The 17,077-nt window shown below is 39.2% G+C and overlaps 1 protein-coding gene and 1 pseudogene across 1 annotated transcript; one reads left to right on the forward strand and one right to left on the reverse strand.

The window, feature by feature from the left end:
- Window positions 1-4,461: 4,461 nt before the first annotated feature.
- Window positions 4,462-4,894, reverse strand: LOC132651058 (single-stranded DNA-binding protein, mitochondrial-like; annotated as a pseudogene).
- A 220-nt stretch (window positions 4,895-5,114) lies between these two features.
- LOC132651056 (zinc finger protein OZF-like) lies at window positions 5,115-8,139 on the forward strand (the record flags this gene model as incomplete). Its single annotated transcript, XM_060376366.1, has 3 exons — window positions 5,115-5,235; window positions 5,447-5,507; window positions 6,861-8,139. Coding segments are annotated over 3 exons (1,461 nt in total), but the record flags the coding sequence as incomplete, so codon positions are not given.
- Between the last annotated feature and the right edge of the window lie 8,938 nt (window positions 8,140-17,077).

Below are 17,077 nucleotides of genomic sequence, written 5' to 3' on the forward strand. Positions count from 1 at the left end.
CAATCTTATATCTGTTGAGACTCACTTTGTGACCAATGATATGGTCTATTTTGGAGAAGGTTCCATGAGGTGCTGAGAAGAAGGTAAATTCTTTTGTCTTTGAGTGTAAGATTCTCTAGATATCTGTTAGGTCCATTTGATACATGACCTCTATTAGAGATATTGTTTCTTTGTTTAATTTCTGTTGTTTAGCTGTCCTTTGTTGAGAGTGGGATGATGAATTCTCCCAGTAGTAATGTATGGGGATTTGTGTACAGTTTAGGGTTTATTAATGTTTCTTTCACAAAAGTGGGTACCTTTGTATTGGGGGCATAGATGTTCAGAATTTTGATTTCTTCTTGGTGGAATTTTCCTTTGATGAGTATGGAATTATCTTCCTCATGTCTTTTGATTAATTTTGGTTGAAAAGCTATTTTATTAGATATTAGAATGGCTACTCCAGCATGTTTCTTGGGTGGGTCCATTTGCTTGGACCCTCCTTCCAGCTTTTTACTCTCAGGTAATGTCTATCTTTGTGACTTAGATGTGTTTCTTGTATGCAACAGATTGTTGGGTCTTAAGTATCCATTCTGTTAGTCTGTGTCTTTATTGGAGAGATAAGTCCATTGATGTTGAGGGAAATTAATGACCAGTGGCTGTTAATTCCTTTTATTTTGATGTTGCTTTTGGTAGTGTGTTTGTGTGCTTGGTTACTTTTATTTTTGCTGTAATGACATTATTTCTTTCCTGTGTTTTCCTGAATGTAGTTAGCTTTCCTGGGTTGTAGGTTTCCTTCTAGGAGCTTTTGTACCTCTGGATTTGTGGGTAGGTATTGTTTAAATTTGTTTTTGTCATTAAATATCTTGTTTGCTCCATCTATGATGACTGAGACTTTTGGGGGGTATAGTAGCCTGGGTGGACATCTATGTTCTTTTAGGGTCTGCATGACATCTGTTCAGGCCCTTCTGGATTTCATAGTTTCTGTTGATTCTGATGGGTTTGCCATTATATGTTACTTGGCCTTTTTCCCTTGCAGCTTTTACTATTTTTTTTTTGTTCTGTATACTTACTGTTTATTATATGGTGGGAGAATTTTCCTTTCTGATCCAATTTATTGGGTGTTCTGTAGGCCTCTTGTATTCGTATAGACCTCTCTTTTAAATTGGTAAAATTTCTTCTATGATTTTGCTGAAAATATTTTCTGGGCCTTGGAGGAAGGAAACTCTTTTTCCTCTCTTCCTATTATTCTTAGGTTTTGCCTTTTCATGTTGTCTTGGATTTCTTGGATGGTCAGGAATTTTGTAGATTTAACATTTTCTTTGATGGATACATTGATTTCTTCCATTGTGTCTTCTACACCTGAGATTCTTTCTTCCATCTCTCATATTCTATTGGCTATGCTTACCTGTGTAGTTCCTGTTTTCTTCCCTAAGTTCTTTCTCTCCACAATTTCCTCAATTTGTGTTTTCTTTAATTTTTCCAATTCTATTATCAGATCTTGAACCATTTTATTGATTTCCTTCACCTGTCTGACTATATTTTCCTTCAATTCCTTCAGCTGTTTGAAAAATCCTCTGTTTCTTTAATTTCTTTCAGTCATTTAAGTATTTCCTCTCTAAAGAAAGGCCACAATTTGTTTGGCTGCAACTTCCTGTATTTCTTTAAGGATGGCCATAATCTGTTTGACTTTGTCTTCTTCTATTTTTTTGCAGATGGCAATAATCTGTTTGAATTTATCTTCATCTAGGTCTTTACGCAGTTTATTTTTTCCTCTATTTTCCTGTTCATAAGCACAGATGGAAGGTCATCTTCTTGAATTTAATTTATGCTGGGGTATCCAGGGCTGCTTGCTCCTGGATAACTGGGTTCTAGGGTTGCCATATTGCTCTGTCTTTTGTTGGTTGAGCTTTTATGCTGTCCTCTACCCACTGGGCTATCTTAGGTGTTGGGTGTTAGTTTCTGGTACTTTCTGGAATCCTGTAGTGTGTCAAATCCCCTTGGTAAGAATATGATTTTTCCCAAAGGAGGCCTCCTCAGCTTTCTGGGTACTGTCACTGAATGGCAGGTGTTTTTCAGGAATTGCCACATCTCACCTCAGGCATACAGACCTGAGTGGTAATTGTGGTCTTTGTTAATAAAGGGGGCTGTCCTCTCACCCAGAGAATTCCTGGAGACAGCTGCCCTGCTTCTGGGTTTCTTGCTGTAAATTTAGTGGGCTGCTTCTGTAAATTGGGTGCCCCATGGTTTGTTCAGTTTAGTTAGGGATAACTGGTTTTCCCTTGGAGCAGTATCTGGGGGTTGATCTCAGGGAACCCAGGCTTCTGTAGGTCTAAGTTTGGAGCTCTGTGCCCCAGTACCCAAGTGGTAATCAGTGTGGCAGGTGTGCACCACTCTCATGATCAGGAGGCTAGAGTCTGGAGCCTGTGTATAACCAGGAACTTTTCTAGAGCTAGGTGTCCTGAGGTAGGGCCAGATATTTCCTCCACCTTTGGATTTTCTCTCAACAGAAAGACCCAGTCTGTACTGTTGGGGAGGGGGCGTGTGGAGTGAGTAGGCACTTGCTTGCGAGTGGTGGCTCCAAGCTGGTGACTGGACAGGAACCTGAGAACTTTTTCTGAGAACATTCTCATATGTGTGATGTTAGTGGTGGGGGGATCAGCTGAGTACTCTAAGCTTGGACCTGCTGTTTCCCTCCCTGTGGGGTTTTCTCCCAAAAGGGAAACCGAGCCTCTAGTGTCCTGGGGCACACAGTTCTGTCTGTGATGGAGAGTTAGTTGTAGAGTTGGCGGTTGAAGCCCCACTCAGGGCTGGCTGCTTTGTGCCTGCACATCTGTAGGACCTTTTTCAGGGATAGACTGGTTGACCTGAGGTCAGCCCTACTTGCTTCCTTCCCTGTGGGGTTTTCTCAAGACTGGGACTTCCAGTTTCTTGTGCCCTGGGGTGCACAGTTCAGCCTGGGAAGGTGATCAGGACATGCAAGAGTGTGCTTCTGGTCTAATGACCCAGTGACTGTGTGACCTGGGGTTTCTTCTGGGTTCTTGCTGGATGACCTGAGAATAGACCCCACTTATTCCCACTACGTGGAGTTTCCTCTCACCTGGGAAACACAATTGCTGTTGTTTTAGGGTCCAGAGTTCAGCCTCTTAGTCACTGTACCAACATTGCTGCCCTGCTCCTCAGACAGTGTCACCCCAGCACCACCATCTTGGATTACCCCCTTTCTCATCTCTTTCAATTAATTTTTGTTGAAAGTCTGTTTTATTAGATATTAGAATGGTTACTCCTGCTTGCTTCTTGGGTCTATTTGCTTGAAATCCTTATTCCTGCCACAACAGCCCAGGAAATTTTCAGGATTTCCTGGGCGCTCTGAGGTTGAACCCAAATGTTTTTTCTCATAATTGTGTTTCTTATCACCTGGTAAACATGGGCAGTGGTGTTTGGGGGCCAACAGTTCCAACTATTTGTCACTGTGTAGTCTCTGCTACCCCACTGATCAGACACAGTGTGCAATCAGTCCTGCCATCTGGGATCTGTTTTTAATTTTTACTGAATATGAGTATTCTGATTGTATGCATGAATATGAACCTCTTGTGTGCCTGATCCTCACAGTAGTACGAAGATGTGTTCAGAACTCATGAACTTATAGCAATTGGTAGTAGTGGGTCCCAGTTAAACACTGACAATTGAGCCCAATTATTTGCAAGAGCAGCAAGAGCTCCTCACTGCTGAGTCATCTCTCCTGCCTTATGTTGCTTACTTATGATCATCATTTACATTGCTAATATTTTCATTTTTCTATTTTTAGCTGTTTAAGCATGCATTCCCTTTTAGCAAGATCTTATTAAAGTTGCAGTTTAAGCTAGGGCAGTGCAGATTTCTGGAAAATGAATACAACTGGAGTGAATGTATAATTCCTTGTAGAAGCTTCTGGAAAGACCTCTCAGTTCTTTCAATCTTTTGTGTTTGTTTGATTGACTTTTAGGGGAGTCTCTGACTTACTATATAGGTCTGGCTGTCCTGGAACTCTTTGCATAGATCATGCTGGCATCCAATTCAATAAGATACACCTGCCTCTACCTCCTGAGTGATGGAATTTAAGGCATGACAGAATACACCCAGCTTGTCCATCATTTTTTGTCGTTAGTAACTGTTCATAAATTTCTCTGATGTGTACTTAGTACTGTCCATCTCTTAATTTCTCTCTGTGTGTCTCAGTCTCTCTCTTTCTATTTCACTCTCTTCTCTGTTTGTCTTTGTCCACATTAATTGGCATGTCTACTCCAAAGCTATATCCTATTCAAAATGTTCAGATATGACACAGTTAAACCTCGTTATTCAGTTTTCTTCTAAAGTGACTTAGTGATAACATTAACACTTCTTTTTTAATAGAAAAGTTTTATTATTTATTTTTTTTAAACTATAGACTGTACATGATTTAGAAGGGAGAATATACAAAACAATGATCAAAGAATAATCATGCTTCTATGCCTTTTCTTTTGTCTGGTCACTCAGAAATATGATGTTATCAGGTATGATTATTGTTGCTTGCCACTCACATTATTTTTATCCATCTATTCACTATAGTCCACTTTCCCTTCCACGAATATATGAGCCCCCATTTTCATATACTGATATGCCACATCTCTGATCACTGGTCAGAGCATGATATTCAGTGCCATGTTGTCTTTTGACTGACGTCACCTATCTGTTCACCGTACCCTGATAGCCACATCTCATTTGTTGTTAGATAAAATATCATGAATGTGTTTTTTCCTACCCCCTGTCTCATGACAGGGTCCTGACCTACTCGCCCAAGTAACTGAAGATGATTCATAGATCACTCAAGAACCCAACTAATGTCTATTACATATTCATGCCTTATAAACTAATGAAAATCCTTTAACACAGGTTTCCAAAGCACACCTTTGATTTTCCTTACAATCTAACCTTTAGGCTTTTTCTTTTCTCCTCCTTCACTTTTTGCACAGCACCCAACTGTCTAACACTAGCACTTCAGTGTCAGAAAATAAATAGAAGAAGCACTAGAATTATATGATTATATTTTCAATGAAGCATAAATTTATATTGTTGCCACTCTTTCTTTTGTACAAATGTATGGCATATTTTAGAATTCGGTAACCTTCAATGATGTGTATGTGAAATTCAGCCAAGAAGAGTGGGCCTTGCTGGAACCTTCCCAGAAGCAACTCTACAAAGATGTGATGCTAGAGACCTGTGAAAACCTCACTGCTATAGGTAAGACTGCAATTTTTCTTTCACTTTTAAAATAAAGAGACAAATCTTACTTTGTTATTGATCCTCTTCTGTAATTCCAATTGAGAATGAGGAGGAATGCGGTGAATAAATCAGGCATGGTTCTAAGGGTCACAGAAGATAGTGATTTAAGTTTACCTTAATAATAACATGATATTTCCAATAATATATATTTTCTCGTACTATATTTTAGGCTACAATTGGGATGACCATAATATTGAAGAACATTTTCAAAGTTCTACAAGTAATAAAAGGTAACTTTATGTGCATGTTGATACAGATATAAATCTTAAATTTTAATGTGTCCTGGAAGTTTGGTGTTTTTTGTTTGTTTGTTTATTGGCTGCTTTTTATTTTCTGTTTTTGAAAAAGATTTTTTTTCTGGGTATCTGTGAATTTCTTAGACTTGCTTGTTAGACCAGCCTGACCTCAAAATCACACAGATCTGCCTGCTTCTACCTCCACAAGTGCTGGGATTGAAGGCATGTACCAGCACACATGGCTGTATCCTGGAAGTTTTAAAGAAAAGCAACAGTGTAAAAACAGCACTGCTTTACATGTACTGATGATCATTAAAATCTCATAATTCCATGTACTTCAATGTCAGGTATCTGATTTGTGTTTATAAGGCACTCCCCTAAGATAGAAGAAAATAAAATAATATTGTAACAAAAATACCATTTGAATCATATGGACATTACAGCTACTGACTTGAACTGCCTATTTGTTTAGTCTCATTCTATCTACTCAGATATTGTAAGAGGTATACACACTGAATTGGTGATCAGTATGTGTTCAAAACCTTCTAATAAGCAAAAATTTCATAGTAGAACAAGTGTTACTCATTTTCGTGCAGTAACATTGTAAAGTTTAGTGAAAGGAGCAGCTTATGAGAATCAAGAATATTGTTGTGGAGAAACCTTAATCCCTATATGACATGTCTATGATGAACAGAAAACAAACTGTGTTAATTCAATGTTGGAGTCTTTATTATTTTTGTAAATTAAACTGGTATATCATATGTCAAAATGATTCTAAGACACATGAGCATAGGGATATTGAAAGAAGCAGTGTCACTGTCTTTTTCCAAGAACAACTGATTTGGTAGTAGTCCCCACTGTGAGTAAATTTTCTGTATGTGATAAATGGTTACTGTTAATTGGTTTTGCAACTTCACTGAGAATTCATCAGCAAACTCATATTGCTGAAAATACCTATGAATACTAGGAATTTGGAACTTCTGCTTGTCTTGGCTCACTTTGTAAATGAAGTATCATTCATACAGTACAAAAATTTGTGAATGGGATTGCTGTGGTAAAACTCTGAATTCTTACAATACTCTTCATATATAGGAGAAAACCTCTTATAGAAAAATGATGCTATAAAAGTGATCTACATAACAAATGCTCTTACCATCACAAAGATCTTTAAATATACCCATAATGAAGGGGAATACCGTGAATGTAAATAAAGTGATAAAACTTTAAAATTTGATTCTTCTTCACCATTAGACCAAATTATGAAATTAATTCATATAGATAAATATATTTATTAGTGTAATGAAATGACTGTGGTAAATCTTTCACATGTGCCAATTTTCTTTGCAGGCATGAAAGTAGTCATACTGGAGAGAAACCCTTTAAATGCATTCTATGTGGGAAAGCCTTCCCCTATATCACTGTTCTCATATGGCATAAAAGAACACACACTGGAGAGAAGCCTTACAAATGTAATCAATGTGGTAAAGCCTTTGCAAAAAGCAGTCAGCTCATAAGGCATAAAAGAACACACACTGGAGAGAAACCTTATGAATGTAACCAGTGTGGTAAAGTCTTTGCACAAAACAGTCATCTCATAAGCCATAAAAGAACACACACTGGAGAGAAACCTTATGAATGTAACCAGTGTGGCAAAGCCTTTGCAGAAAACAGTCATCTCATTAGCCATAAAAGAACACACACTGGAGAGAAACCATATGAATGTAATGAGTGTGGCAAAGCCTTTGCACAAAACAGTACTCTCTTAAGCCATAAAAGAACACACACTGGAGAGAAACCTTATGAATGTAATGAGTGTGGCAAAGCCTTTGCAGAAAACAGTCATCTCATAAGCCATAAAAGAAAACATACTGGAGAGAAACCTTATGAATGTAATGAGTGTGGCAAAGCCTTTGCAGAAAACAGTCAGCTCATACGGCATAAAAGAACACACACTGGAGAGAAACCTTATGAATGTAATGAGTGTGGCAAAGCCTTTGCAGAAAACAGTCATCTCATAAGCCATAAAAGAACACACACTGGAGAGAAACCTTATGAATGTAATGAGTGTGGCAAAGCCTTTGCACAAAAAAGTACTCTCTTAAGCCATAAAAGAACACACACTGGAGAGAAACCTTATGAATGTAATGAGTGTGGCAAAGCCTTTGCAGAAAACAGTCATCTCATTAGCCATAAAAGAACACACACTGGAGAGAAACCTTATGAATGTAATGAGTGTAGCAAAGCCTTTGCACAAAACAGTACTCTCTTAAGCCATAAAAGAACACACACTGGAGAGAAACCTTATGAATGTAATGAGTGTGGCAAAGCCTTTGCACAAAACAGTACTCTCTTAAGCCATAAAAGAACACACACTGGAGAGAAACCTTATGAATGTAATGAGTGTGGCAAAGCCTTTGCAGAAAACAGTCATCTCATAAGCCATAAAAGAACACACACTGGAGAGAAACCTTATGAATGTAATGAGGGTGGTAAAGCCTTTGCAGAAAACAGTCATCTCATAAGCCATAAAAGAACACATACTAGAAAGAAACCTTATGAATATACCCAACGAGATAAAGCCTTTGCACAGCAGAGTAGTCTCCGAAAACAGGAAAAGACACACAGTGGAGAGAAGCCTTGTGAGGATAATTAGTGTTATAAAGCCTTTGCATGTAACAATCATTTCCTAAGATAACAACACATATGAAGATAACTATGTGTCAAAGCCTTTGCACATAACATCTCTTAATACATAAAATAACACATACTGGAAAGATGTCTGACTGTAACCAATGTGAAAAAACTTTTGGACTTCAGAATAATCTCCACACTCATGAAAGAAATCCTAATGGACAGAAAGCCTGTGAGCGCTTTTAACATGGTGAAACCATTCCACATTTGTATAATCTTCATCATCATGAAAGGATTCATAATAGAGGAAAAACTTATGAACGTGTTAAAATGATGATGCCTTGCACAAATATAGAGTCATCATCATCATAAAAGTATTCTTACTGGAGAGGAATTCTGTGAGTATAAGCAAGGTGGAAAGGCCTTTATGTACTTTGGTCCACTGAGATGCAACAGAACTGTAAAACTAGCTCAATGGAAATGACCTCCCTTTTCTGAAGGGGAAAGGTAATAGGGGGCAATAGGAACGGAGAGTAGTCATGGGGCAGAGAAAGGAGGGGGATTACAATTGGAATTTAAAGTAAATAAACTTATTTTTAAAAAGAATACAATGAATGGTGAATATCAATTACATGCAACAGTACTATATAATAAGGTGTTTACGGAAGACTTATTGATAATCCTGTTTCTCAACCTTTACTGTTTTCAATTGCCTCAGTTTACACAAGAAACTTTTAGTCCAGTGGATGAATATGTAGGGAATGGTGAACTGACACCAGCCAGGAAGTTCTCTGAGAGTATCACAACAGTAGCAGCCTGTAGAAGTTTCTTTGTGTATACATACCTATTTTTCCAGGGGTTCTATTGAAAACCATCACAACCCAGACTGAATTTTGAGATGTGATGGAGGAGGCTTTCTCTTTCATGTATGACCCTGCTGCTGGCCTAGTTGTATAACCATGGCAAGGGTGAGTTTTCTCCACCTGACTTCATCTGGAGAGTGCCTTTAGACATAGATGCCACCAACCAAAATTCATACATGGTCTTTGACACAGATCTCTGATAACTCCCCTCCCTTCAAATATAGGATAATCAGGTTCCATGTTCTTTTTCACATGATAGGAATGTGCTGTTTAATGCAAATCAAGCATCCTTGAAGTGCCCTGTTTTAAACAATTATCTACACCTATCCTTAGAGCATCCCAGTTACTCCCCAAGGGGTACATACCCTCTGTTTTCTAGAATTAAAGTTGAACTTACTTTCTGAGGTGGTTCCCCGAGTGTTCTGATCACTGTTATGCTTAGGTGGCTTCCAAGTTTTATACCTCATCTTCTGGGGCTCCTTCCTTCCTGGGCTGGTGGGAAACAGCCTCCAGGCAGCAAGAGAACCACGTTCTCTGAAATGCTTGTGAAAAAAATGTTTCACACTTCATAGCATTTCAAATTTCACATGTTTCTTGATGTGAGATGGTAAATCAAACAGTGTCTTGGGGGTGGGACTCTCCAAAATGAGTTATACCTAGTGTTTATTTCACAGTAAGCTTTCAGGCAAGCTTCATAGTATGAAATCTTCTGAGGTGAGCACAGTGGCCTATGCAGAAGTAATAAGAGCAGAAATTTTATTTCCCTGATTTTAATAGCTGAGTAGTGTTCTGATAATGTGTGGATGGATGGGAGAGGAGGGGAACTCCCCCTTTGAGAGGATTAGGGGAAAGAATTTGGGGGAAAGAGGGAAGGAGTGTGGGACCAGTAGGAGTTGAGGAAGTGGCCTTTAAAAAGGGGTATACAATGAATAAATTGTGAAAAAATAAAAATGATTAATAAAATACAAATTAATTAGAAAAACAAAACTTGACAGCAAAAATTTGAGTCCAGTCTGGGTACCCGCCCTCCCTCAAAGAAAAGAAAGATGATATAAAGAAAGCAAAGAACAATAGAATCTTTGTCTTTGCCACCTTTCTTCCTTGTGAGCTCATTTTTTAATCATTACCTAATGGAGACCCATTCCACAACTCCCCTTCCAGTAGCACCATCCCTCCCTTTTCCCCCATCTTCTTCCCCTGTTCCACTGAAAGGGGGAGTTCTCTCCACCATTGCCATCTTCCCCTACCTTCTTAACGTCCATAAGGAGGACATGGAACCTCTTTGTCTGGGGCCTGGCAAGGCTACATCACTGGGGGTGAGTAATCAAGGAGCAAGCAACTGAGAATTTTTTTGAGAAGTGTTTTATTATTTTATTATTACTACTACTACTACTACTATTATTGTTGTTGTTGTTTATTAATTACATTTTATTAACTCTGTAATAAAAATCAATAAAATATTCAATAATAAATAAATAAATAATAAATTCTATGGAACTGAGAATTTATTTAAAAAAAAAGAAAAGACAGCCCAATAATCTACCTTAGACACATCTTTAAAATGACATAATATCTTCCACAAGCAAAACAACATACATTTTACTTTTTTTGGGCCACTAGAGAAAGAGAGTGGCCCTTCCGAAAAGTAAAGCTTGAAAACTTTAACAGCCTTGAATTTATTACTTTCATATTTCTATATCTGAGATTTTATTTAGTCTTCCCATGTCATCCCGAGCGAGGTATCCCAGAAGCAGAAAGACAGGCCTGGTAGAGACTCACTTATAAGGAACTTTGAGTCATATCATGCAGAATGAACATGTGAAAATTTGCAGAACAAGAAGGAGGACCTTCGGGAAACCGCTCAGTCCTCACCCAGAAAGCCAATGTGATGTACACGGGTGGGGGGGGGGAGCGGGATAAGAAGTGAAAGGACAGGGACCTACCAGAGAGGGCCTCCGAGAGCCTCTGTCTAACAGGGTAGCCAAGCAGATGCTGAGACTCGCAGCCAAACTTTGGGCAGAGCACAGGGAATCTTATGAAAGAAGGGGGAGCTGGGAAGACCTGGAGGGGACAGGAGCTCCACAAAGAGAGCGACAGATCAAAAATTCTGGGCCCAGGGTTTCTTTCAAGGAGTGATACTCCACCCAAGGACCATTCGTGGAGATACCTAAACCCCATACTCAGATGGAGCCCGTGGCAGCTCAGCCTCCAAGTCAACACCCTAGTAAGGGGAGCAGGGGCCATCTCTGATATGAACTCTTTGATTATCTCCCCCTGAAGGAGAGTGAAGTTCTAGCAGGCCACAGAGCAAGACAAGGCAGCCAGTCCTGATGAGACCTGATAGACTAGGGTCAGATGGAAGGAGGGGAGGATCTCCCTATCAGTTGTCTTGAGGAAGGGTATAGGAGAAGATGAGGAAAGGAGGGTGGGATTTGGGGGAGATGAGGGATGGGGCTACAGATAGCATACAAAGTGAATAAATTGTAATAATAAAAATAAATTAAAAATTCATAACGAAATATTTTTAATAAAAAATAATATACTTTCACTTAAATAACAGATTCACTAATAAAATTATTATAAGCAAACATGTTGATCACATTTGAGTGAACAGACAATAATATGGAAAATAAAAAGGGAATTTCATTAATAAATAAATAATGTGTCTTGAGAGATGGCTCCTCATTTAAGAACTCTGGCAGTTCATGTAAAGGATTTTGATCACTCAGTCAGAGGCTCAGAATTTCCCGAAAGCAGTGCATGCCTGTGGTTGGTGCAAGGGCATACAACCAGGGACACACAAGAAAACATTAATTAAACACTCATACACATGTAGGAAGACTAAATAAATTCTCAATGGTATAAATATGAAAGTAATAAACTCAAAGCTGTGATAATGTTCAAGCTTTTAAATTTTTTTTTCAGTATAATGGCCCAAAGAGTAAAATGTCTGGTTTTTTGTTTGTTTGTTTGTTTTTGGCTTGTGGAAGATATTATGTTATTTTCATGATTTCTAAAGTAAATTTTTTGGGGGTGATATATATATATATATATATATATATATATTTTTTTTTGGTAAAGAAATTCTCCATTGCCTGCTCTTTAATTACTCACCCCTTGGGATGCCGCCATGGAGGAAGAGGATCCATGCACTCCTGATGGGACTTAACAGGCTATGTGAGATGGTAATGGTGAAGCACTCCCCCTTTACGTGCACTAGGAAAAGGGGAGAGGAGGAAGAAGGAGGGATGGTGGGACTGGGGGGATTGGAGGAAGGGGGTTTCAATCAGGCTATATAACAAGAAATTGTGAAAAAAAATTAAGAACTAAAATCAAATCAAATCACTGATAAGACTTCCACAGTCTTGAATTCTCTTACCAGCATGGGCATAGTATCTCGCTACTTTGTGTAAGAACAATTTCAGAAGATCCATTGCCTATTTCTGGCCCCTGCAGACAATAGGCATGCATGTCATGCACAGACATACACGTGGGAAAACACGAAAACACATAAAAATAGTAAAACTGTTTAAATGTTTCTAAGACTGCTATGAGTTGCCCCATTCTGAACACTATGAACACTTCTGGGGGGAAAAAATCAAAGGTGGTTTGAAAACCATGTTACCTATGAAATAATTCATTATGTAAAAATCCCAATGCAGAAATACCTCAACAAATAAAAACCACAATTTTTCTTTAATTATAATTATTTATTTTTTTAAATTTAGAATTAATTATTTATTTACAATTTATTTATTTTATTTATAATTATTCAATTATCATTATTTTTATTTTATTTTTTATTAATTTCATTTTACTCACTTTGTATCCCCCCCGTGGTTCCCTCCCTCCTCCTGTCCCAATCCCTCCCTTCCTCAGCCCTCTGCATGCATGCCCTTCCCCAAGTCCACTGATAGGGGAGGACTTCTTTTCCTTCCTTCTGATCTTAGTCAATTAGGTCTCATCAGGAGTGGCTTCCTTGTCCTCTTCTGTGGCCTGAAAATGCTAATTCCCCCTCCGAGGGAGGTAATTAAAGAGCAGGCCAATCAGTTCATGTCAGAGACAGTCCCTGTTCCTATCACAATGGAACCCACTTGGATACTGAACTGCCATGGACTACGTATGTGCAGAGGTCTTAGGTTATCACCATGCAGAGTCCTTGGTTGGAGTAACAATCTCAGGAAAGACCCCTGTGCTCAGATTTTTTGGTTCTGTTGCTCTCCTTGTGGGGTTCCTGTCCTCTCCAGATCTTACTGTTTCCTGTTTCTTTGATAAGATTCCCTGCGCTCTGCCCAAAGGTTGCCCATAAGTCTCAGGATCTGCATTGATATTCTGCAGGGCAGAGCCTTTCAGAGGTCCTCTGTGTCAGGCTCCTGAATTGATCCCTCTTTTCTCCTTCTTCTGATGTCCAGCCTCTTTGCCTTTCTGGATAGGAATTGAGCATTTTAGCAAGAGTCCTCCCTCTTGATTAGTTTCTTTAGGTGTACAGAGTTTAACTTGTACAACCACTCTAGAAAGCAATCTGGCACCTTCTCACACAACTAGGAATAGCACTTCGTCAAGATCCACCTATACCACTCCTAGACATATACCCAAAAGGGGCTCAAGTACACAATAAGGACATTTACTCAACCATGTTTGTAGCAGCCTTATTTGTAATAGCCAGAAGCTGGAAACAGCCCAGATGCCCCTCAGTGGAGGAATGGATGCACAAATTGTGGTATATCTACACAATGGAATATTACTCAGCAATAAAAAAAAAAAAACAAGGAAATCATGAAATTTGCAGGTAAATGGTGGAACCTGGAAAGGATCATCCCGAGTGAGCTATCTCAGAAGCAGAAAGATGCACACTGCATATACTCACTCATATAGACATATAAAAGAGGATAAACCTACTAAAATTGGTACAGAACTTTTGATTCATCAAGATAGAGAGTAGAATACTTTTTTCAAGTTTGCTAATTACATACAGACTAGACATTGTGAATGTCATTTATACCTGATAGTAGATAGTTTATTGATGGTAGAGGGAGAAGTCTTTCATTTAGCCAAAAGGGGAAATGTTGCAGGATATTTGATCCCATTATGAACCCCAAAATTGTGAATGGTAAAACACTGTTTATTGATCAGTGTGATTGAGCCCTATCACACACCTACAATCCAAGAAATTTTTGTTTATTGTAAACAGGTGATTATGGTATGGTTCAACCAGCTCTAGCAGACACCTTTAATCCAAGAACTTTCTGGACACAAGATTTACTAAAGTTAACCCTAGGTCAAGAATTGAAGCCAGAAACATGCTTACAGACATTAAAGAGCAGGAGGGACTTTGAGTTGAGAGGTATTTAAGACAGTGTGGAAAGGCTTATCTCAGACTTTTGCTTTAGCTTTAGCTTAAGCTTCAGCTCCTTAGCACCCTGGGATTTCTAGGAAGCCTTTGGCCTCAAGATTTTTGGCTTTTTTTCTCCTGGGCATGAGTTGAGCTAGTGAACATTTTTTTTTTTTCTCCATTTGGACTGAAGCTGAGAAGGAAGGCCAGCTGGGTGCTTTATCTGCATCTCTGAGCTAGAATCTTTTCTCTGCAGCATCTGGCTCCTGAATCTTTATTGGTAAAATAGAATGGTTGGAATTTTCATTTTTGTTTATAACAACATTTGCCTTTCAAAACGTTCACCCAACAGTCTGCCTGAACTGTCACAGCATTAAAAATTCATCTAATCATGGTAATTCCAGGACCAGAAAATGTTTTTATGTACAATAAATCATGATGTTCACAATTTCTTGTAAATATTAACATTTCTTCTTTCCGGCTGCTTGCTGGGGACTGGGTTTCCAGACTAGTCAGCTTAGGAGGGTTCAATGTCTCTACAGGAAAATGAAAAGTTTCTTCCCCCTTGAGTGAGAGACTAGAAGTGTTCAGTGAATAAAAAAGAAATATAAAAGAAATGAACCTGATGGGTACTAGGTATGGGGGAGGAGTAAGTTATTTCAGATCTGAGGAAGAGTATAGACAGAGCAGGGACACCTGGGAAAATCCAAAGTGGACATGACCCTGGGCCATGTGAATAATTTAAAAATAAAAACACACAAAGAAACAAAGAAAGAAAGAAACATGCCTGAGGTCGTTTTCCCACTCAAGTAGATCTCTGTCCTCAGCTCCAACCTGAGCCCTCAGAAATGAGTAAAGAAATTAACTGTTTTTGTTTACATCTCAGGAAGCTGTTTTTTGAGACACAGTTTTTTTCTGTATGGCTTTGACTGATCTGGACATGCTTTCTAGACCAAGCAGGCCTTAAATTCACATAGATCCACCCCCTTTGCCAGTCAGAGTGCTGGTATTAAAGGCATGTGCCAATATGCCAGGATTTGATATTTTCTTTTAATTTCATTTCATTTAACTTAATGTGCTTTTTTTGAGACATGGTGTCTCTGTGCATTGTTGCCTGTCCAGGACTCTCTCTGTAAATCAGTTTAACCTTGAACTCACAGAGACCCACCTTCTTCAGCCTCTCAAGTGCTGAGACTAAGGATGTGTGCCACCATGCCTGGCAAGACTTTCTTATAACATAGTTTAAGTCACACTCTGTTATTTCAGATAACTCTAGATATGTGGGTGTGAAGGACCCTGTTTTATTAGACTCTGTTCCCTTGCATGTCCTAGACTTGATTTGTAGACCAGGGTGACATTGAACTCATGCAGATCAGCATAGTTGTGCCTCCCAGAGAGCTGGCATTACAGACATATGCCACCATGCCTGGCTCAGATTTTATATATATGATTAAAACAAAATATGTATTGATATATATTAAATATATAATATATTAACTACATTATATATTTATCAAACATTAACTCATATTAATACATTCAATAACTTTATATTTAATAAATATATTAAAGATGTATTTAAATATATATTAAAATTTATATGGATGAATTTATATAAATGAATGATTTGGTATTTTGAGACAGAGTTTCTCTGTTAGTCCTAGCTAACTTGGACTAAATTTGTAGACCAGGCTGATATTGAATCTCACTGAGATTGGCCTGCTTCTGCCTGCTAGACTGCTGGGAATAAAGGCCTGTGCCACCAAACCCAGCTCAAATTTTCTGTTTTAATCTTATTTTCTGATTTGATTTTTAAGACTGGGTTTCTCTGTATAGGCCTGACTGTCCTGGACTGTCTTTGTCAGCCAGGCCTACATTGAAATCACAGGGATCATCTTGTGTCTGCATCTCATGTGCCTGGATTAAAGGCTATTGCAAGCTTGTCTGGCAAGACCTTAGATTTACCGACACAGGGACCAGGGGAAAGGCTGTGTTGGCTGTGTGCCACTGAGGCCTGCAGTAGCGTGAAGAGGCTTCCCCAGCCTACTTCCAGGCTTTTTGCCATGCCACCCATGAGCAAAGCTGAGGGACCCCAGCACGTGTTTTAGGGACTAGCCTGCAGGAGCTTTATAGGCAGCACAAGGGACAGGATTCATGAGGGAGACATGGAGGGACTCAGATATTTGACTGAAAGCAATCCCTCCCCTGTCCACCACCATCTGTCAGTCCGTCTGCCTGGAGTCCCCTAACGCTTCGCGCGTGGGGCAGAACCACAGACGGGGGGAGGACTAAAGAGAGATGCACAATCCTGCACTCCCACCCTGCTGCCTGCATCCTGGGGGGGATTGGTCCACCCCGCCTGAGTTCAGGTTGGGCATGACCTTGTTTAGGGTGTTCTGGCGCCCTCTGCTGGCCAGTGGTGTGTGAGCAGGCTGGACACTAAATAATGCTTGGTGTGCTGAAGGCTTAGTAGGTAAGGTGCTCTGTGCTCAGTGGTAAGCTCTGTGCATAAGGCTCCCTCTGCTGACATGAAGGCATATATACATGAGCCAAGAAATAAAGGAAGAGGTGGAGGAGGAAGAAAGAAGGAAGAAAGATCAATCTATGTGTGTGTCTGTTTTCGGAAAAATTCCCAGCTAATAGATACTTGGGTACTAGTTGGTGTTGATTTGCTGAACTTGAACCAAAATACACAGGCAACTATACAGGTAGTCTATAGTGATATAAATAATTGATGT

The sequence above is a fragment of the Meriones unguiculatus genome (genome assembly GCF_030254825.1).
Source record: "Meriones unguiculatus strain TT.TT164.6M chromosome 13 unlocalized genomic scaffold, Bangor_MerUng_6.1 Chr13_unordered_Scaffold_39, whole genome shotgun sequence".
In the NCBI taxonomy this organism is placed as follows: Eukaryota; Metazoa; Chordata; class Mammalia; order Rodentia; family Muridae; genus Meriones; species Meriones unguiculatus.